The sequence below is a fragment of the Pristiophorus japonicus genome, chromosome 1 (assembly GCF_044704955.1).
Source record: "Pristiophorus japonicus isolate sPriJap1 chromosome 1, sPriJap1.hap1, whole genome shotgun sequence".
In the NCBI taxonomy this organism is placed as follows: Eukaryota; Metazoa; Chordata; class Chondrichthyes; family Pristiophoridae; genus Pristiophorus; species Pristiophorus japonicus.
Window position 1 is genome coordinate 156,121,313 of NC_091977.1, and position 22,347 is coordinate 156,143,659.

General features: G+C 43.0%; 1 protein-coding gene across 5 annotated transcripts in view; it reads left to right on the forward strand.

Annotated features, from left to right (window-relative positions):
- efna5b (ephrin-A5b) overlaps positions 1-22,347 on the forward strand; it is a 271,647-nt gene that overhangs the window by 233,749 nt on the left and 15,551 nt on the right. For all 5 annotated transcript variants that reach the window (XM_070884152.1, XM_070884153.1, XM_070884151.1 and 2 more), the window contains one exon: positions 2,875-3,167. In XM_070884152.1, coding sequence (XP_070740253.1) covers positions 2,875-3,167 — 293 coding nt within the window. The remainder of the gene's footprint in view (positions 1-2,874; positions 3,168-22,347) is intronic.

Here is a 22,347-nt window from a genome sequence, read left to right on the forward strand (position 1 = left end):
CTTATACTAGCTAACCCATAATGCTCTTTAACTATAACACGTTTTTAATATAAGATATTACACAATATCCTACACTCATACCTGTGTATATAAAAAAAATGTATAATAGGGAACAGTGAAATACATGGCCTAAAAAGAAATTAGCAGTTCTCGGGTGTTTCTCAGTCTCAGAAAGAACTGTTTCCTATTATGCATTTTTACAATTTCCTCAATCCCTCTATATATTTATCACATGGGTGAAATATTATGGAGGAAGACGCTATAATCATTTAGAAGGTCAAGAACATATCCCCAAGCTTAAAAGTAAAATGGAATGTATCACTAATGAAGCCCTAAAATCATCATTAAAAACTGCTGACTTGTTATCTTCCACAGCCAATATGCTTTGTGTATCTTGTGAGTGGTGGAGGGACATATGGTACATTTGTAAGGCCATTAAAAATACATTTCAATACAGCTACAAAACATGCTTTATTAAAATTCAATTCACTTTTTTCACGGTACAGTGCACAACAAGTAATATTTGCATAGTTGTTCTAACTTTAAAGTATTATTCTAATAGCTTCAAATGTATAAGCAGAGGAAGGGTAAAAACTCATTCTAAGTTATCAACAAAGATTGTAACTAATAAAAATAGTTATCAGCAAGGGGGCAGCAAATTCATGTCTTATGGGGACAGAAGAGTTGGTTTAATTCTGTTCAGAATGGGTCTGGTGACTTTAATTTTTCATCTTGGCTGGTAGCCATCAAACTATTGAATATGTAGGAATTGCTGAGGGACTTTGTCATCTTTTGTGTCTTGGAGGAATGAGGAATGTCATTTTGCTATTTCGAAATCACATAAATGTTTGAAATGTGAGCTTTTGTGTTTAATTATCCCTAATGAGCCAGACCAGACAGCAGGTACATGTAACGTGTGCACCATCTTTTAGAAGTGGTGTTGGGCAAATTTCCTGCTGTGTGCATCTAAGAATCATTATTTGCTAACACAGGCAGTTGTGTCAGCAGCTTAAGCCAAATTTCATGGCTGGCTTTCATTCAGAGGTTTCAAGTCAAGCAGTACGGCAATAATTAATGTTGCGCATTCCTTTAATAACGTGTGGCTTACTTACTGATGTCAGAATTAGAGATGGTACCAGTGGTGTGACATTGTCAGTGAACTTTTACTTCAATACAAGTCTGAATGAATAGAAGGGCTCATTATTCCTTTATTTGATTTACTACTTTTGTTAATATTGTTTTGCATCTGTGTGGTCTGTTTTTAAAAACAGATGAATAACAGACAGTGTTTGCAGGATTACTACTGGACTCTCAGTATACTTGTACTTCATACACACTAGTCATTTTGTAAGAATACTGGGGCAAATATATACGGCCAGTATTTTAGAATTAAAAAAAACTAGTGTCACCATCTGATTTCTTAAAAAAAAATCTTGGAGTATTATGATTAACCATTAATGTATTTCTTGTGTTCTCATTATATTTTTGTAGAAACAGTGTCAATGGGATCATTAGAAGGTGATCATACAATCACACAGAGATACAGAATTTCAGGGTGCTGTTATACTGCCACTTCCCTGTCAATATGAAGGAGTTTTGAGTGCATTGACAAAAAAGTGCCAGTATAACTTCGGAGTCAGTTCAGTGATTTGACTCTAAATGGAGCTGAAGTGGAGTTGCAAGACCATTTCCGGTAGTTTCAAACTGCTTAGTGTCCACAGCAGATGTAGTTTAATATCCCATGCGATACCACATTTTAAAAATGCCTAAGTGATCCATTAGATCACATGAAAACTTTATAGACTTACTTATTTTAATGTATTGATTATTAGGAGGATATGGATGCTCCCAACTTGAATCGCAAAGTCGTAACATTAGAGATTAACTGCCCCGAGGAGCAAAGCTCTGTGCATATATTCAAGCAAGCTGACACATCACTCCTTTGTTACTAAGCACAGGAGGCAGTATGTCTCTGGTCTGCTGACTAAGCATCTCATTGTCTAGATTCTGTCCTGAGTTCTCAGATCTACAGTAACACTGCAGCTTCTGTGATAATCAGTGAAGCACCAAGAGTGATGAGTGTAGCTCCATCGATGTTGGTCAGTTCCTTTGACATGGGGACTGCTGCAAGCCTGTGCTTCAAATGATCTTATCATTTTCTTCTTTTAAACAAAACTATTTTGAATACACTCAAAGACAGATGTCAACAAAAGGATGTTCAAATTAATTATAGTTCTTTTAACTGACTTTTGTTAAAAGGTCCTGCACTAAAGCTCATGCCACAGAGGAGGGATGGAGACATGATCAAGCACCAACGTGCTCAGGTCTTAGATGTGTTGTGTAGGGAGGTTCCAAATGGTAGGGTGGAAGCTGTATCGTCTTCTAACGGGGCTGGGTGGGGTGGGAGGGAGTGGGGGAGATTGGAAGGTACACCTGTGTGGACCATGCTATCTCCTAGTGGCTGGAGGGATCTCAGTACACCCCTTTGTGAATGCACAGTTGTCAGTCCAAATAGATGAAGAAAAGAAGGGGAGGAAAAAACTGGAAGAAATCTACCCAGCAAAAGATACTTCCATTTTAATGATTGCGAATAAGTGATCACTGGGACCAGCCAGATGGACAGAAGTTAGCTCATCCTGTCTTGTACATTTCTATTATGAGGAGTTGAGTGAAAAATTCTAAAAGATGCACACCTTAGGGCGTACACTAATGTGAATCTAAATTTATGTGATTTAAAGTAGATTTCATTATTACAGCCCTAGAGTTTTAAAGGGGATATTATTTCTCATGAAAAATTCTTGACACAGGTGAAAAACAACACCTACTGCTCTTGTTTATCTGTTGAAGTAAAGTAATGTTCATTTTTTTTTGCAGGTTCTTGAAAGGTGATTTCCACATTGAAGTGTGCATCAATGATTACTTAGATGTTTTCTGCCCTCACTATGATGACTCTGTACCAGAAGACAAGACTGAGCGTTATGTTCTCTACATGGTGAATTATGATGGCTACAGCTCGTGTGATCACACCTCCAAAGGGTTCAAGCGATGGGAGTGTAACAGGCCTTACGCATCCAATGGTCCTTTAAAATTTTCTGAAAAGTTCCAGCTGTTTACTCCATTTTCATTAGGATTTGAATTCAGGCCTGGCCGAGAATATTACTACATCTGTGAGTATTTCCCCTTTTCCATTGCTTTTCCCAACAATTTGTGTGTGATGTTGCACAATACAATGCTACGTTATTGTTTTTGCCAGATGAACATTATTTATCAAAAACCTTTAAACTATTGTTTTTACTCTCCCAAGGCACAGTCTTCATAAAATAAAGTTTTTGACCAACATTTATTTTACAAACATATGACTCACTAATAAATCATATCTGATATCTTGCATCTAACATCACTGACAAAAATAACAGATAGCTCTTCCACCTTTTCTCCACCTCCAAAACAAATATTGCCCACAAAGTTGCACAAAGGGCAACTGTAAAGTGATTGTTTTGAGCCTCAATTAATGTTCTTGAAAGGCAATGGTAATGCCCCCACAATGTGGAATTATTCAGTGAGAGAACAGGGTATTATACGGTAATCAATAATGGCAGTTGATGAGGATGAATATTTACGTGAACTTAGACCTTGAATGTGCAACCCTAAAAATTGGGCTTCAAACATCTCTTCCAGTGAAGAGTAATTCACAAGACAACAAATCCTGTTTAAGAAGAAATATCAAAGCAAGCTATTTCTATCTTATACAATTGTTTGTTTCATCCATGCCAGTGCACAAACTGTAGTTGCATAAGAGCAAAAATCACACAGTAAGAAGTCTTAACAAATAGATTTTGCTGTAGTATTTAGGAAAGTTTGTGTACTTAGACTTAACAGCATCTTCTTTAGGAGTAGCCCAGTTCTGGTGCTGGGCTCCACAGTCAACAGCTGATAGCAGAAAAATGAGCAATTTTTGTTTTGTCAAACTAAGCACAACTGTGTCTGAATTAGATTATTTCCCCGTTCTCCACCAACCCCTCCCATCCCATCCCACCATCAAAGGAAAACCCAGTGCACAATTCAAGAGAGCCGCCTCATGTCCCTGTGAAGTTTTTGTCTACAAATCAAACGCTGCAAATAAATAGGCAGCCAGGAAATTGGATGGACATTGAGCTAGCCCCCGAGACCATCCTGCATACAGAGACATGTAGGGCACCATGGAATTGAACACCATGGAATGTTTCCTGTGCAGCCATAGGATCAGACACCATGGGGCAAATAATTGACTGCATTGTCACAGATTCCGAGGGAGTCTAGTCAACCCCTTTAAACAGGTCATAATTTTAAATGCCAGAAAGGGTTAGACTCGGTCTGGAGTCAGATGAGTTTGTCGCTTGTATGGTTGTTTGTATTTTGTCTTTGGCACTGTAATTCTGCCAGATACCCCGCAGGTAACCCTAAAGTTCCTGTTGCTTGGGCGCTGAGTTTAGTTTTATCCTTTACTGAGGAGATCTACTGTGTGTGTCTGGATGTTTGAAATGTGCCAGTGAGTAGTCAGACTGGGAACCATAAGGCAGGGGGAGCATCAAAAAAAGAGAGACTTAGCTACCAGATATTTTGGCAATCTTTATTTTAATTATACTTATTGATATTCATTATGATTTTGTACTAGTGGATATAGGGTTGCCTTTTTGTTTTTCAGAAATAAAACCGAAGTGGGAATTCTTTTACTGACTAACTTAATAAACACAGAAAGACTCCTAGAACAAAAGGTTATGGCCACTGAGGGAAATGAAGTGTGTGTAACCGCTGAAACAAACTTTTTAGTTTAATAAAAATTAAATGTGTATTTGTTGATAACCAGCAGTAGCAGCTTATTGAAAGTATATGGTTTTCGACAGAGGGGAGAGAGGAAAATCATTAATCTTTCTGTGAAATAAATGTGGGAGCTGGTCATTTTTTTTTTGAAGTGTGCTGTAACTATGTGCCCTGGGAAATTAAAGCACGTCTTAGAAGCATTGTATTGGTATGAAGTGGAAGGGATTTTTCCACTTGAATTCTCAGAGGTGCTAGTTAGACCTGCTAAATCTCACCTCAACAAAAACTCCAAGTGGAGAGAATAAAACTGCCCAGAACACCTTTTGTTTCTGCTTTTCCCCAGGCTGTCCGCAAAAGAAACTCTCTGTTAAACACAGCAACTGAGTTTTGAAGGTTAAGCAGAGAACTGTGAAGATTGATCTATGAGGATTCAGACATTCATTGTATTTACCTGTTGGGGAGGGGAAAATAAACTTATTTCTAGTAAACTTTCCATTAACCCTTTTAGCATAATGCAATCTGCATCAATGCAGTTTTGATAGTGCAGTTTGATATGGTGCTCCCCTTTTGAATGCTTACCTTTTGATAACTAGTTCACGAAACCCACTCGAGACTTCCTTCATAGAACTGAAACTGTTGTAGGAGTTCAGTGTTCATGTGGGTGATGGTAGACCTGGACACCAGCAAGGTGACCTTTAAGCTGCAGTTTGCACCTTAATTAGACCTGTTAAATATCTTTATTTCAGCTTTATCCAATTATTCATAATAATTGCAAGTAATTCTATATTGTTTTTTTTTATTAGCACGTGCTGGCTGCCAAGTGGCATGCTGAAGCATTTTTAACTGCCACAGTAAACAAAATAGTTATTATAGTGCTTAGATAAAGATTAACGGTTCTGGCAATTCATTTAAGAAAAACCCAATTTTACTTCAGTGTTCCAGTTCAGTGCGAGACATCACAATAAAGATGATTTGTTGAACCTCTGATAAAACTAGATGGCAAAGACAGAAGCTGGTATAATTGATTGGAACAACAGAAACTATTTAATCAACAAAGCTCATGTGGAATAAAATCAAATTGAGGCAATATTTCTTAATTTTGGCAACCCAGGCTTTTAGCTTTGAAAGGCAAATTACCCATTCATCCAGTGGATCTATGTTGCCTTTTCTCCCCTCCCCCTTCCCTCCACCATAAGAATCTTTATTTTATATTTATCTATGTAAGAGGCATGGACTTCGTGGCTGCCACTTTACCATACAGGAAGACTTTTCCAGTGCTGTACATCTGCAACCAATCCTTTAGAACACTCGATAAACTGTTCATAAACAACAGGAATTATGTTGTGAAAGTGACCTATTGATGACCTATTTCATGAAAATACCGCATGTAGGTCGTGTATTAGTATCTCTGATTTTAAAAGCCACATGTAGATGATAATCTACTCCCTAGGGCCATTTAAAATTAGTCTTTTTTAATATACAGTAAATCATACTCTCAAATAATAGATGTAAAGACCCTAAAGCAATTGTTTTATTTTGTGTACAGTTCATTCCCCCCCCCCCCCCCTTTTCTTAATTCTTACCAGCATTGAAAATTCAAAATGTTTTGCAGATGTAGCAGTAATTTCATTTTTAATGATAAATTTGTCTTAGTTGGGCTGCCTTGCTATTCGGGAGTATTGGTGTTCACTGACAGTTCCCGCAAACATAAATACCGACAGTATTTTACCACTTGAGCCTGCACTATAATACTTGCATAATGAATAACTGACGAATATTTGTTTTTTTATATTCCCTTGCACAGCTGTGTCCTCCTTCCCCTCCTGAGCAATATAACACACTGGCCATTTGTTGGTTAGTTCACATTTCACACTGTGGGGAATTGAAGAGTATGGAATATTTAGCAAAGAGGTCCATTTGCAGCAGCTACTGTATGCTTGGGTTCTTCCTGGTCATTTAACATCTGCCTAATGAGGTGTTCCAAGGCCAGTTTACTTGTTTTTTTGTGCAATGATAATGACTTCAGTCATTATTCCCTCTAGTATGAGGATACATTGATTTGCATAAATTTTACTATCCTCTAATTACAAAGCAAACTCTACAATGAAAGTATTTTTTTTATTTCCGATCAGCATATTTATAGAAAAAAAATCGTTTACTGAATTAGAAATGATCATGTTTTATTTTATTTTAATTCTTTTTGTGAGGGCATTTTAGGTGAGTACCTACTTTGTGGGCCCAAATTTGGCTAGTGCAGATTTCTAGCGCCACAGAGGTGCGCCGCTTTTGTAGAACTCCAAGGGTGCCAAAAATCTTCGGGCCGACATCGTGGCGTAGCGTGGCAACTGGATTTTGGGGCGGAGCCAGGTCCCGGCACTGCACATGCACGCTAGAGTGTGCGCGCATACACAGTAGCTCCTAGCTCCCAGAATCTGAGTGTGTGTGAGGAGCCGACGCTCGCCGTCCCTATCCCAGGCCGGCCGCTGCCTTCCTGCGATGAGGGCTATAAGAGACAGGTTGGTGGGGGGAAAGAGTTTTGATCGGGGGAGGGGAAGAGTTTTCGGGGGTGGTGGGGAGGGGAAGAGTATTGATCTGGTGGGGGGAAGAGTTTTGATCCGATGGGGGGGGAGGTGGGGGAGAGAGAGAAAAGAATCTTCAAAGATTTTCCAGTACTTTAATATCTAGCTATCTTTAGTAAAAATATACTCAGTTTAATCAGGCTGATAGCACCTACATCCTGTTCAGTCTTGCTGCTTGGGATTTAAAAAAAAAACTAGCATTCCTATCATAGCACTGTCATTTGGATGCTACCTGCGCTGATCTCTTAATTCACCGCAGGGTTTTTCAGAACGTACAAAAGTGGCCACTTAGTTTGGAGTAAGTTTTAGCTGGCTAAACTTGCTTAAATGGCCAAAACAGGCGTAAGTGGCTGGTAACGTCCCTTTTTGAAAAAAAAACTGAACTTAAACAAAAACCTAACTAACTCACTTACACTGGAGCAACTTAAATGGGGAGAATTGCGATTTTTAAGTTACTCCAAAAAAAATCTAGTTGCTCCAAAAAAAACGGAGCAACTCCTGGGGAAACTTGGGCCCACTGTGTTATTTTATCCCCTCCTTCTTTCTCCTCTGACCTGCAGCAGCCACCAGTGCCCGCTGTAGTGCCCAGATATTTTGGTCTTGCGTCCACCTCGTGGCCAGATCCAGCCAAGACACAAAGTTTGCATTAGGCCCTGACTCAGTAAGGTGCAACGTGGAGGCAGCAATCCTGTCCAATCTTGCCATCCTCCCTTCCCGCCCCTACTCCCATTTGGATGGAGTTGCGCATCAGCGCCAAGCCCCGAAACTACCCTCGGGAACCTCTGCCTCACAACATGAGCCTCACCTCGGAATATAAGAGTGGAATGGCACAGAAGGATTTCCTCTACAACTTGATGCAACACATTCTTCGTTTCCTCGCCCTAGCCTTCTGCTCGATACTCCGTGGCGGAACTTTCTACAAATCGGCAAGGATGATCGGATCGTCCTTGATTCAGAGATCAATCCCGGCACCACTGGGGATTTGGGTCAGAAAGTTTGCGTGGTGTGGTGGCTTCAAATAACTAAGCAGCTTTACAAACATTCAAGCCACATGTGCATTTTGTGACAAAGAAGAAGCTGTTTTCCACTTGAGTACAGTGCCAGAGATTGCTGCCCGCTTTTCAATTTTTGAAAGGGGCTACTCCTACCATTCTGGTTGCACCTCCCCCCCCCCACACACACACATACTTGATTACCCAGTGTGCAGTGAAGCGAGCAGGTCAAAGGACTTTCTGGTCAGGTCTGCTCCTAGACCTGGGAAAAATCACCATCCACAGAAACTGGAAGCACAAGATCAATGGGAGGGGATGCTCCAAGCGCTTGCCCCTCTTTCAAGGCCTCATACGTGTCTGGGTGACTCTGGAGCGCAATCATGCGATAACTCCCATTGAGCCTTTCAAGATCGGTGGGCACTGCAAGAAAATGCGCATGTTTTTAATTTGTACAACCAGTTATTTTCGTGGTGCTCCCCTGAGGGGCATTTGTTGCGGATTGGTTGATTTTGTGCTATTGTCTTAATACGGGAAATCAACGCCACAGAGCCTGCGAAATCTTTACTCGGGGTCAGCAGCGGGCACTGAACCTTCACCGCTGACCGCAAAATCCAGCCCATTATGTTGAAAAATATCATGAGTTTTAGAAACAGATTGTGGCAAAGGCCCTTTTCCATTTAATCCAATTAAACTAAACAAATCAAAACAATCATCGTTTTATAAAATCTGCATTTCTGCTGTGTGAAAAGTCTCTAGATAGTTATAAATGGAAAAACTAGGCTGCAAGTTTTGTTTTTACTCTTCCAGAGCAGTCTCACAGAAGGCCCATCTGTTACATATTCATAAATGCTGCTCTCACTTACAGGAGCTTAGTCTTCCCTGGAGTAACGCGGTAATGATATTTTCTGTGAGAGGCTGGAAGAATCTGGGCATGCTCAGTTGTGCTGCAGATGACAGTAACCAGGCAGTAAACCCTGATATTGGGTAACACTAACACCTTCCACAATGCACCATGGTGTTGATTTGTGAACTTATTAATTACTTTATATCAACCAACGTGGGAGTTTAAACTATTTGCTGCTTTTTCCCTTCAATTTGTAGCTCTAAATTAATATGGAAAGACTGTTTCTTCAAAGATTAGCATTTAATTATATATTCTATTAGAAATCCCTTAAGTCAGCATGTACATCCAAAGTCAAATTAATGCCATGCATTCATGGATTGACCATTTTAACTATTTGTTCCTCACCAAAAAAAATTCAACAATCTGACCATGAGCAGAGGAGTGGAATGCGGTGAAAGTTCAACTCATAATTTGAGCACATTTCAAATTGGGGTTAAAAGAAAGTAAATTTGAATTTGTTGCAGTATGGTTGTGCTACTGGCTTCGGAGGTCCTGAGTCCAATGTCACCATGGTCAGTGAATTCAGTAAAGCTGGTAATCTGCAGGCTAAAATAAAAGCTACTGGCTTTCTGTAAAAGCCCAATTGTTTCACTAATGCCCTTCAGCAAAGGGAGCCAGTCAACTGTTGAGGGGATGACTCATCAGGGGAGGGCAGCAGCAGCCAAGCAGCAGCAGCCAAGTTCATGGCACCGTGGCTGGCTCTGCTGCACAGGAGGGCAGGAAAAAGAGTGAGAGAGCGATAGTGATAGGGGATTCAATGGTGAGGGGAATAGATAGGCGTTTCTGCGGCCGCAACCGAGACTCCAGGATGGTATGTTGCCTCCCTGGTGCAAGGGTCAAAGATGTCTCGGAGCGGGTGCAAGACATTCTGAAAAGGGAGGGTGAACAGCCAGTTGTCGTGGTGCACATTGGTACCAACGATATAGGTAAAAAACGGGCTGAGGTCCTACGAGACGAATTTAAGGAGCTAGGAGCTAAATTAAAAAGTAGGACCTCAAAAGTAGTAATCTCGGGATTGCTACCAGTGCCACGTGCTAGTCAGAGTAGGAATCGCAGGATAGCTCAGATGAATACGTGGTTTCAGCAGTGGTGCAGCAGGGATGGATTCAAATTCCTGGGGCACTGGAACCGGTTCTGGGGGAGGAGGGACCAGTACAAACCGGACGGTCTGTACCTAGGCAGGACCGGAACCAATGTCCTAAGGGGAGTGTTTGCTAGTGCTGTTGGGGAGGAGTTAAACTAATATGGCAAGGGGATGGGAACCAATGCAGGGAGACAGAGGGAAACAAAATGGAGACAGAAGCAAAAGACAGAAAGGAGATGAGTAAAAGTGGAGGGCAGAGAAACCCAAGGCAAAAAACAAAAAGGGCCACTTTGCAGAAAAATTCTAAAGGGTCTAAGTGTGTTAAAAAGACAAGCCTGAAGGCTCTGTGCCTCAATGCGAGGAGTATTCGGAATAAGGTGGACGAATTAACTGTGCAGATAGCAGTTAACGGATACGATGTGGTTGGCGTCACGGAGACATGGCTCCAGGGTGACCAAGGCTGGGAACTCAACAGCCAAGGGTATTCAACATTTAGGAAGGAGAGACAGAAAGGAAAAGGAGGCGGGGTGGCGTTGCTGGTTAAAGAGGAAATTAATGCAATTGTAAGGAAAGACATTAGCTTGGATGATGTGGAATCGGTATGGGTGCAGCTACGGAATACCAAGGGGCAGAAAACGCTAGTGGGAGTTGTGTACAGACCTCCAAACAGTAGTAGTGATGTTGGGGAGGGCATCAAACAGGAAATTAGGGGTGCATGCTGTGGTGTATGTAGCACACAAATCACTGACTCCACACGGTCTGGTGTAAGTCGAACTGCTGTGACCTTCGTCCTTTATTGTTCAGCTCCAGAGTGCCTCCCAGGTGTGGTGGTCAGCCTTGTATAGCACCTGTTACAGGTACTACCAGGGTTTCCCACCGCAGCGCCCTCTGTGGTGTGGCATAGTACTTACAATACATTTAAGGTACTGGGGTACGATACACACATCATTACATAACATCACCTTCCCCCCCCCTCCACCTGGTCGCAGGACGACGATACACACATCATTACATAACATCAACACTTGTCCAACGGAAGGCAGGTGGGCATAGACAGTGCGTTAGTATGGTACATTTTATCTGGTACATTATCTGGTTATTGACTGGTAGCGGAACCTTGATTTCCTTGTTAGCCGTTATCATTAATTGTACTTCATCCATTATTTTACACAAATACAGTGGCCATTCAGCATAAAAAAAGTAATTCTTATTATAAATTCACCATCTCACATTAACATAGCTCATTTTAGACTCGCTCTGCCAAACAGAAGTCCTTTGTGGGGACCACCTCTTTGTAAGGCCCTTTTAAGACTCCCAGGTGCATTTCCTCTTTAAGACGCCATCTTTGATGCAGGAGGATTCCACGAGGCTTCTCCTTGGGCGCCGCCATCTTCTTCTCCACCGCCGCAGCCTCCGCTCCCCTCCGTTGCCACCTGACTTGCCGCCTCTCCTGCGGCCGTCATGGCCTGTCCAGCGGCCGCACTTGCCGCGTCCCTCGCGGCCTCCGTAGCCCCCGACCTCCAGCTGCTGCCGCCGCCCGACGCTAACAGCTCCTCTGCAGGGCTCTTGCGATCCGCCAGCCCCTGGATCCCTCAGCGCCCCGCCGGCTCAACCCCCACCACCCCTTGGGCACCTCTGTGCAAGGCTGCTTGCCTGTGGGGGCTGGGGCTGCGGGATCTCTGGGGCCTGAGGTCAGGGCCTGGGACTTGCCTGTGGGTGGATTGAGGCTGCAGCTCCAGCTTGGTCGGAGCTGCTCTCTGGGGACCCGGGGCACGGCAGCACCCCGGGGAGCAGCAGCCTGTGGTGTGATGAAGTCTTCCCAGCTCCCACGGACCGTCCCCATCCACCTCCGGCCGAGGAGTGTCGGCCCATTGCCTGCAACGACCCACAAAGGTAAAGCGTGCGTCTCGTCCCCGTGGGATACCTGCACCATCGCTCTGCCAAGAACAGGTATCAGTTCCCTGGTGTAGGTACGCAGCTTCGCCGTGACCGGGACCAGCTTGGGTCGTGCAGCTGGGTTAATCCACAGTTTATCAAAAGTTCTCCGACTCATCAACGACGGACCCGAGCCCGTGTCCACTTCCATACTAACAGGGACTCCGTTGATTTTTACTTCACTTATCACTGGGGGCGAATCGTCGGTGCACGTATACAGTCCAAGCACCTCATCTTCTTCTACCTGCTCCTCGCTGAACAGTGGATTATCCCCCATCTCCTCAGCCACACGGTGAGTCTGATTTATTTTACACATACGCTGAAGGTGGCCTTTCGTGTGGTAGGTATTGCACGTGTACTCCGCAAACCTGCACTGGTGAGCCTCATGGCTTCCTCCGCAGCGCCAGCATGATGCTGCTTGATTGGCCCCCCTCGGCAGACTCTGAGTTCCAGGACCCCAAGGTCCGTGCTCTCTGCCCCGGGCAGAGCCACGTTCTGCAGTTTTGTCCGTGGTGGCCGCTATCCTGTGGACAGTGCCTGCCGGGTTCGAGACTGTGTGGATTATTTGCTTGCTGCTGCAAGTCGAGGTCATATATGCCCGGCTGATGGCGATGGCCTTTGTCAGAGTGACTGTGGGTTCCGTGGCCAGCAGCTTGTGAAGGAGGCCCTCGTGGCCAATCCCCATAACGAAAACGTCCCGCAAAGCCTCGTCAAGGTGTGCCCCAAAATCACACGGCGCCGCGAGTCTCCTGAGGTCCACAGCATATTTGGTGACATCCTGGCCCTCAGATCTGCAGTGATGGTAAAATTTGTATCTGGTCGTGAGGATGCTCTCCTTTGGTTTCAACTGGTCACGAATGAGTTCAGTCAGTTCCTCGTATGACTTGTCCCTGGCATTCCCAGGTGCCAGCAAATTCCTGACGAGACAGTAAACCTCATCTCCACAACTGGAGAGCAATATCGCCTTACGCGCTTCTCTCATTGCGTATGTGTCCTCCGTCAGGTCATTTGCTGTGAAGTAGTACTCGAGCCTTTCCGTAAAGGCCTCCCAATCATTGCCCACGGTAAAATCCTTCAGCGAGCCCAGAGTAGCCATGGTTGCGTGGAGTTCGTCCGCTTCCTCGTCGCCAATGTGGTGTATGTAGCACACAAATCACTGACTCCACACGGTCTGGTGTAAGTCGAACTGCTGTGACCTTCGTCCTTTATTGTTCAGCTCCAGAGTGCCTCCCAGGTGTGGTGGTCAACCTTGTATAGCACCTGTTACAGGTACTACCAGGGTTTCCCACCGCAGCGCCCTCTGTGGTGTGGCATAGTACTTACAATACATTTGAGGTACTGGGACGATACACACATCATTACATAACACATGCAATAAAGGTGCAGCAGTTATAATGGGTGACTTTAATATGCATATAGATTGGGTGAACCAAACTGGAAACAATACGGTGGAGGAGGATTTCCTGGAGTGCAGAAGGGATGGTTTTCTAAACCAACATGTCGAGGAACCAACTAGGGGGGAGGCCATCTTAGACTGGGTGTTGTGCAATGAGAGAGGATTAATTAGCAATCTCGTTGTGCGAGGCCCCTTGGGGAAGAGTGACCATAATATGGTGGAATTCTACATTAGGATGGAGAATGAAACATTTAATTCAGAGACCATGGTCCAGAACTTAAAGAAGGGTAACTTTGAAGGCATGAGGCGTGAATTGGCTAGGATAGATTGGCGAATGATACTGAAGGGGTTGACTGTGGATGGGCAATGGCAGACATTTAGAGACCGCATGGATGAACTACAACAATTGTACATCCCTGTCTGGCGTAAAAATAAAAAAGGGAAGGTGGCTTAACCGTGGCTATCAAGGAAAATCAGGGATAGTATTAAAGCCAAGGAAGTGGCATACAAATGGGCCAGAAATAGCAGCAAACCTGGGGACTGGGAGAAATTTAGAACTCAGCAGAGGAGGACAAAGGGTTTGATTAGGGCAGGGAAAATAGAGTACGAGAGGAAGCTTGCAGGGAACATTAAAATGGACTGCAAAAGCTTTGATAGATATATAAAGAGAAAAAGGTTAGTAAAGACAAACTTGGTCCCCTGCAGTCAGGATCAGGGGAAGTCATAACGGGGAACAAAGAAATGGCAGACCAACTGAACAAGTACTTTGGTTCAGTATTCGCTAAGGAGAACATAAACAACCTTCCAGATATAAAAGGGGTCAGAGGGTCTAGTAAGAAGGAGGAACTGAGGGAAATCCTTATTAGTCAGGAAATTGTGTTGGGGAAATTGATGGGATTGAAGGCCGATAAATCCCCAGGGCCTGATGGCCTGCATCCCAGAGTACTTGAGGTGGCCTTGGAAATAGCGGATGCATTGGCAGTCATTTTCCAACATTCCATAGACTCTGGATCAGTTCCTATGGAGTGGAGGGTAGCCAATGTAACCCCACTTTTTAAAAAAAGGTGGGAGAGAGAAAACAGGGAATTATAGACTGGTCAGCCTGACATTGGTAGTGGGTAAAATGATCGAATCAATTATTAAGGATGTCATAGCAACGCATTTGGAAAGAGGTGACATGATAGGTCCAAGTCAGCATGGATTTGTGAAAGGGAAATCATGCTTAACAAATCTTCTGGAATTTTTTGAGGATGTTTCCATTAGAGTGGACAAGGGGGAACCAGTTGATGTGGTGTATTTGGACTTTCAGAAGGCTTTCGACAAGGTCCCACACAAGAGATTAATGTGCAAAGTTAAAGCACATGGGATTGGGGGTGGTGTGCTGATGTGGATTGAGAACTGGTTGGCAGACAGGAAGCAAAGAGTAGGAGTAAATGGGTACTTTTCAGAATGGCAGGCAGTGACTAGTGGGGTACCGCAAGTTTCTGTGCTGGGGCCCCAGCTGTTTACATTGTACATTAATGATTTAGACGAGGGGATTAAATGTAGTATCTCCAAATTTGCGGATGACACTAAGTTGGGTGGCAGTGTGAGCTGCGAGGAGGATGCTATGAGGCTGCAGAGTGACTTGGATCAGTTAGGTGAGTGGGCAAATGCATGGCAGATGAAGTATAATGTGGATAAATGTGAGGTTATCCACTTTGGTGGTAAAAACAGAGAGACAGACTATTATTTGAATGGTGACAGATTAGGAAAAGGGGAGGTGCAATGAGACCTGGGTGTCATGGTACATCAGTCATTGAAGGTTGGCATGCAGGTACAGCAGGCGGTTAAGAAAGCAAATGGCATGTTGGCCTTCATAGCGAGGGGATTTGAGTACAGGGGCAGGGAGGTGTTGCAATAGTTGTACAGGGCCTTGATGAGGCCACACCTGGAGTATTGTGTGCAGTTTTGGTCTCCTAACTTGAGGAAAGACATTCTTGCTATTGAGGGAGTGCAACGAAAGTTCACCAGCCTGATTCACGGGATGGCGGGACTGACATATCAAGAAAGACTGGATCAACTGGGCTTGTATTCACTGGCGTTCAGAAGAATGAGAGAGGATCTCATACAAACGTTTAAAATTCTGACGGGTTTGGACAGGTTAGATGCAGGAAGAATGTTCCCAATGTTGGGGAAGTCCAGAACCAGGGGTCATAGTCTAAGGATAAGGGGCAAGTCATTTAGGACCGAGATGAGGAGAAACTTCTTCACCCAGAGAGTGGTGAACCTGTGGAATTCTCTACCACAGAAAGTTGTTGAGGCCAATTCACTAAATATATTCAAAAAGGAGTTAGATGTAGTCCTTACTACTAAGGAGATCAAGGGGTATGGCGAGAAAGCAGGAATCGGGTACTGAAGTTGCATGTTCAGCCATGAACTCATTGAATGGCGGTGCAGGCTCGAAGGGCCGAATGGCCTACTCCTGCACCTATTTTCGATGTTTCTATGTTTAACCCTATCCAGTCTGGCATACATGTGATTCCAGTTCCACTCTGTGTAGTTGACTTGTGATAGTCCTGGGCAACCAGGAATGGGCAATAAATATTGCCTTGCCAGTGTCAATTACATCGCAACAGAAAATGAGAATTAATACGGCACTTTGCTACTTCTCTCAAAAATATATCAAAATATCACACACACTGAATTATACTGCTTGCTGTTATGTGAACAAATAGTGCAGCCATGTTATGCACAAATGAGATGAGTGGGCACTTAATGTGTTTTTCGTGGTGTTAAGTATGGAAGAACTCCACAAGACTGAGCACTGTGAGCTAAAAGTGATGTGACCTTAGTCTCTTTAATACAGTGCCTAAGCAGCATGGCAGACAACCTTTTATACTCCCTTGCACGAGTTGTGCAGATGTCCCTTGGGCCTCCAACAGTTGCACCCTCTGGTGGCCAGTCTTACATAGAAACATAGACATAGAAACATAGAAATTAGGTGTAGGAGCAGGACATTCGGCCCTTCAAGCCTGCACCGCCATTCAATAAGATCATGACTGATCATTCAACCTCAGTACCCCTTTCCTGCTTTCTTTCCATACCCCTTGATCCCTTTGGCCGTAAGGGCCATTTCTAACTCCCTTTTGAATATATTTAATGAGCTGGCCTCAACAACTTTCTGCGATGGAGAATTCTACAGGTTAATCACTCTGAGTGAAGAAGTTTCTCCTCATCTCAGTCCTAAATGGCTTACCCCTTATTCTTAGACTGTGACCCCTGGTTCTGGAACTCCCCAGCAATGGTAACATTCTTCCTGTCTCTAACCTGTCCAATCCCATTAGAATTTTATGTTTCTATGAGATCCCCTCTCATTCTTTTAAACTCCAGTGGATACAAGCCCAGTTGATCCAGTCTCTCCTCATATGTCAGTCCTGCCATCCTGGGAATCAGTCTGGTGAACCTTCGCTGTACTCCCTCAATAGCAAAAATGTCCTTCCTCAGATTAGGAGACCAAAACTGAACATAATATTCTAGGTGTGGCCTCACCAAGGCTCTGTACAACTGCAGTAAGACTTCCCTGCTCCTATACTCAAATCCTCTAGCTATGAAAGCCAACATGCCATTTGCCTTCTTCACCGCCTGCTGTACCTGCATGCCAACCTTCAATGACTGATGTAGCATGACATCCAGGTCTTGTTGCAACTCCCCTTTTCCTAATCTGTCACCATTCAGATAATATTCTGTCTTCCTGTTTTTGTCACCAAAGTGGATAACCTCACATTTATCCACATTATACTGCATCTGCCATGCATTTGCCCACTCACCTAACCTGTCCAAGTCACCCTGCAACCTCTTAGCATTCTCCTCACAGCTCACACCGCCACCCAGCTTAGTGTAATCTGCAAACTTGGAGATATTACATTCAATTCCGTCATCTAAATCATTAATGTATATTGTAAATAGCTGGGGTCCCAGCACGGAACCCTGCGGCACCCCACTGGTCACTGCCTGCCATTCTGAAAAGGACTCGTTTATTCTGACTCTCTGCTTCCTGTCTGCCAACCAGTTTTCTATCCACGTCAATACATTACCCCCAATACCATGTGCTTTAATTTTGCACACCAATCTCTTGTGTGGGACTTTGTCAAAAGCCTTCTGAAAGTCCAAATATACCACATCCACTGGTTCTCCCTTGTCCACTCTACTCGTTACATCCTCAAAAAATTCCAGAAGATTTTTCAAGCATGATTTCATAAATCCGTGCGGACTTGGACCGATCCTGTCACTGCTTTCCAAATGCGCTGCTATTTCATCTTTAATAATTGATTCCAACATTTTCCCCACCACTGATGTCAGGCTAACCGGTCTATAATTACCCGTTTTCTCTCTTCCCTCCTTTTTTTAAAAAGTGGTGTTACATTAGCTACCCTCCAGTCCATAGGAACTGATCCAGAGTCAGTAGAATGTTACAATGTTTTCATACATAACAGGTCGTGTTGGTAGAAGGAGAAATGTTGGTCAGGACATCAGGAGAATTTCCTGTTTTTCTTCAAATAATACCATGGGATTTTTGGTGCCCACCTAAACCACCAGAATAAAGAGATGTGGCCTTTGTTTAATGTTTCACTTGAAGGATAGCTCCATTGAACCAGGTATGTTCATTTTCTTTTCGTTTTTAAAGGTTTCTTCTGGACCTTGCGGAATAGAAATGATTATTCTGGCCCTGCAATGACACCTTGGACCTACCTGCCCCAGGCTTCCCTCCCCACCCCCCCCCCCCCACATCTCCCCCAAAAGCAGACTTGCCGACACCCCCCCACCTCCCATCCTTACTTACCTTACTGGGGACCATTTCCGAGGTTCCCCAGCGGCAGCCTGTCCCCCCACCAATTTTGACTCCCATCTGCTGGCAGTGATGTCATTCCCGTCGGCTTCAGGTGGGCTTCAAAGTAGTGGCATGCAAATGTGGTCCGGGAGTTGAAGTCTCCCGGGCATCACGCTTCAGTGGGCCGGACGATTCGCTGCTCGCAGATAAAATCGGTCTTATCATATAGTATCAATTTCAAAAAATAATTGTAGAGTGTGGAAGCAAATAATACCATAAATTATAACTTTTTATTTTACAAACTTTTAAGACTCTTCAAGGTTATTGATCAAGTACATCATTTTATAAGTTGCCTCTTGGCTTTAAATAAGAAATAAAAGATTTATTAAATCAGCTTTTTAAATTTTATTTTTTAAAGGAAATGATGCTGTTTTCCAGTCTATTAGTGCTACACACACTGTTTTATTTCTGAATATCATCATCATCATCATAGGCAATCCCTTTAAATCGAGGAAGACTTGCTTCCACTCTCAAAGTGAGTTCTCAGGTGACTGAACAGTCCAATATGGGAATTACAGTCTCTGTCAAAGGTGGGACAGACATTCATTGAAGAAAAGGGTGGGTGGGGAGTCTGGTTTAATGCACACTCCTTCCGCTGCCTGCGCTTGATTTCCGCTTGCTCTCGGTGACGACACTTGAGTAGCTCGTCGCCCTCCCGGATGCTCTTCTTCCACTTAGGACGGTCTTGGGCCAGGGATTCCCAGGTGCCGGTGAGGATGTTGCACTTTATCAAGGAGGCTTTGCAGATTTCCTTGAAACGTTTCCTCTGCCCACCTGGGGCTCACTTACCGTGTAGGAATTCCGAATAGACAGCTTGCTTTGGGGGTCTCGTATCGGGCATGCAGACGATGTGGCCCGTCCAACGGAGCTGGTCAAGTGTGGTCAGTGCTTCGATGCTGAGGATGTTGGCCTGATCGAGAACACTGACATTGGTGCGTCTATCCTCCCAGTGGATTTGCAGAATCTTGCGGAGGCAGCGTTGGTGGTATTTTTCCAGCGCTTTGAGGTGTCTACTGTATATGGTCCATGTCTCTGAGCCATATAGGAGGGCGGGTATCACTACAGCCCTATAGACCATAAACTTGGTGCAGATTTGAGGTCCTGGTCTTCGAACACTCTCTTCCTCAGGCGACCGAAGGCTGCGCTGGTGCACTGGATGCGGTGTTGGACCTCGTCGTTGATGTCTGCCCTTGCTGATAGTAGGCTCCCGACATATAGAAAATGGTCCATGTTGTCCAAGGCCACGCCGTGGATTTTGATGACCGGGAGGCAGTGCTGTGTTCCGGGGTCAGGTTGACGGAGGACCTTTGTCTTACGGATGTTTAAATAAGGTGATAGCCCATCTTCCCATAAAGCACACATTCCAAGCCTAAAATGATTTCAATTTGAGAGAAAGAAAACAGCATTATTGTGCTGTTGTTGCAATCCAGTATCGGAGATTATTTTTGTTACTGTGCACCACAACATTAAAAATAAATAAATACTTGTATTTATATAGCATCTTTTACAACCACCAGATGACCCAAAGTGCTTTACAGCCAACTAAGTACTTTTTGAAGTGTAGAAATTGTTGTAATGTAGGGAATTATACACCAAAGCAAACTTTTAAGATGATTCAAGGACTTTGGTCATGTACATCATTTTATAAGTTACCTTTTGGTTTATAACCAGTAATAAAAATACAGCCACAGGATAGATACAATATGATTTTACATTTAAAGTAGTGTTGTTCCTGCTCATATTCTGCATAGTTCATTTGTGCACTCTGTAGTGATATATTTGTACTGACACTCAAATCAAATTACAAGAGGACGAGGAGAGGCTATAGTAAAACTGTTGTGGACAGCAGAAAGGAATGGCAACTGCTTTAGAGTCACTGGCATAAACTGCTGCTGTTATTGCTGTGTAATAATTCCTCCATATTGACCCTCCTTTACATCCTGCCACTAGGTAATGGAAGCAATGATGTGGTGCATATTGCTTTTGGCTCTTGAATTAATGAAGATACTCAATGCAATTCCATTCACAATGCAGTTTTCTGCTGGCTGATAAGTCCACATCCTAGTTACAAACTTTCCAAACTTTATCAAAGGTTTAAAGTAAAAACTCATAATGAGCATCGACTGTCGAGATGAAGATCCTTTGTGGTTATCATTCGGAAAGAGTTAGAAAACCACAGCAGGTCAATTGGCATCTGAGAGCGAAAACAAAGTTAATGCTTTGGATGGGATTCATAACAAAGCTTACGTTTATCAAGATGAGTGCATTTATGGAAATTGGTGAATTGTGAAGTAATTTGCAGAACACAAAAGTCATCCAGTAGAATTTAGTCCCACCTGATGGAAAACGATGAGGTGCATTCTTTCAGTCTCACTGTGGTTTGTTGATGCCTGTGAGTTTCAAATTGTGATGTTTAAGATTAATGTTTCTTTTGTAGGACTCAAATTTAATTTATTATTTTTCATAGAAGACAAATGGCTGTAACCTTCAGAAGCAACTTTTTATTCCAGCAGCAAAGTCAATTAGAATCAAAGCAAAAGTGATGACCAGGATTATCTAACATCAGGTGGCAGGAATTGTAACCTCACGAGCACATTTCTGTAAGCGAGTGGAATGCTCTCTGGAAAAGCTGAGATATTCACTCCGAAATTCTACTTAGCTAGCCTTAAATTGATTTCTACCTTCTAGTTGCTCTGTGGAACTAATGTAATGAACCTGAGTAACCCTGTTAACGGGAATCATTGTCATCTAGTAAAGGTTCGTTCAAGCCCCCTGTACCTACACACAACAGTGACTACACTTCAAAAGAACTTCATTGGTTGTAAAAGGCGGGACATCCTGAGGTCATGAAATGCACAATTTAAATGAAAGTCTTTCTTTTACCATGTTTGTAAATGGAAGAATACTCAATAACTCAATTATTGAGACAGACATTACATTTATGCAATCGTCTGCCATTATAATAGTCAGTTTTAATTCCAAAAATAAATAATTTACTTGAAAATCATGTCTTTGTAAAAGTTTTACATTCAGGCACAAACTTACCTCAGTGTCCATCGAGCAAACTTTCATAATGAGTTTCCAATGGTGCTGTTCAAGTCCTGCAGACCCTTATACACCCATATTTAAAATGGGGATTGTTTCATAGTCTTGATGTTGGTACTTGAATCACATACTTGTTTTCCTAACAAAATAAACTGAGGTAAACCAAGGGATGGTGTTGATTGTCGCACTGATCTGTGCAAGTTTTTTATTTTGCTGCAAACTGAGAAATATCACTTGAAGTCCATAAAATAGCCATCACGTTTCTTTAATATATTTGCATATACTGATTTATTGTTTAAAGAAAACATCTTGTGAAAATTCCCCAATGTATTACATTGATATAGGTGTTTAAATCTCACATACATGGTGACAACAGCCAAAGCACAGGTCAAAAAGCTACATTGAATGATCTTACTGTGATCATGGTAATAAGAGAATTCATTGCACGAGCAGACGAGATATATGTGTAATATCTTGGTTGATGTGCTCATTTGTTGTGTTCCACATTGCATGCGGCAGTTATTAAGGAAAGCTGACATGCTTATGCATTATTTGGTATTTTACTCAGGTTCCTGTTTATTACAGTCTTGTATTTTGTTCAGGCTCTGCAGATAATTTGCTGTTTACTACTTTATAAAATCAATTTTTGGGATTAAAATATCTGTATTTTCCCACTTTGAATTAAGTGATCAATTTTTTTATTTTCTAACTACCTTATTTTCTTGTTATGTTTAAATCCTGT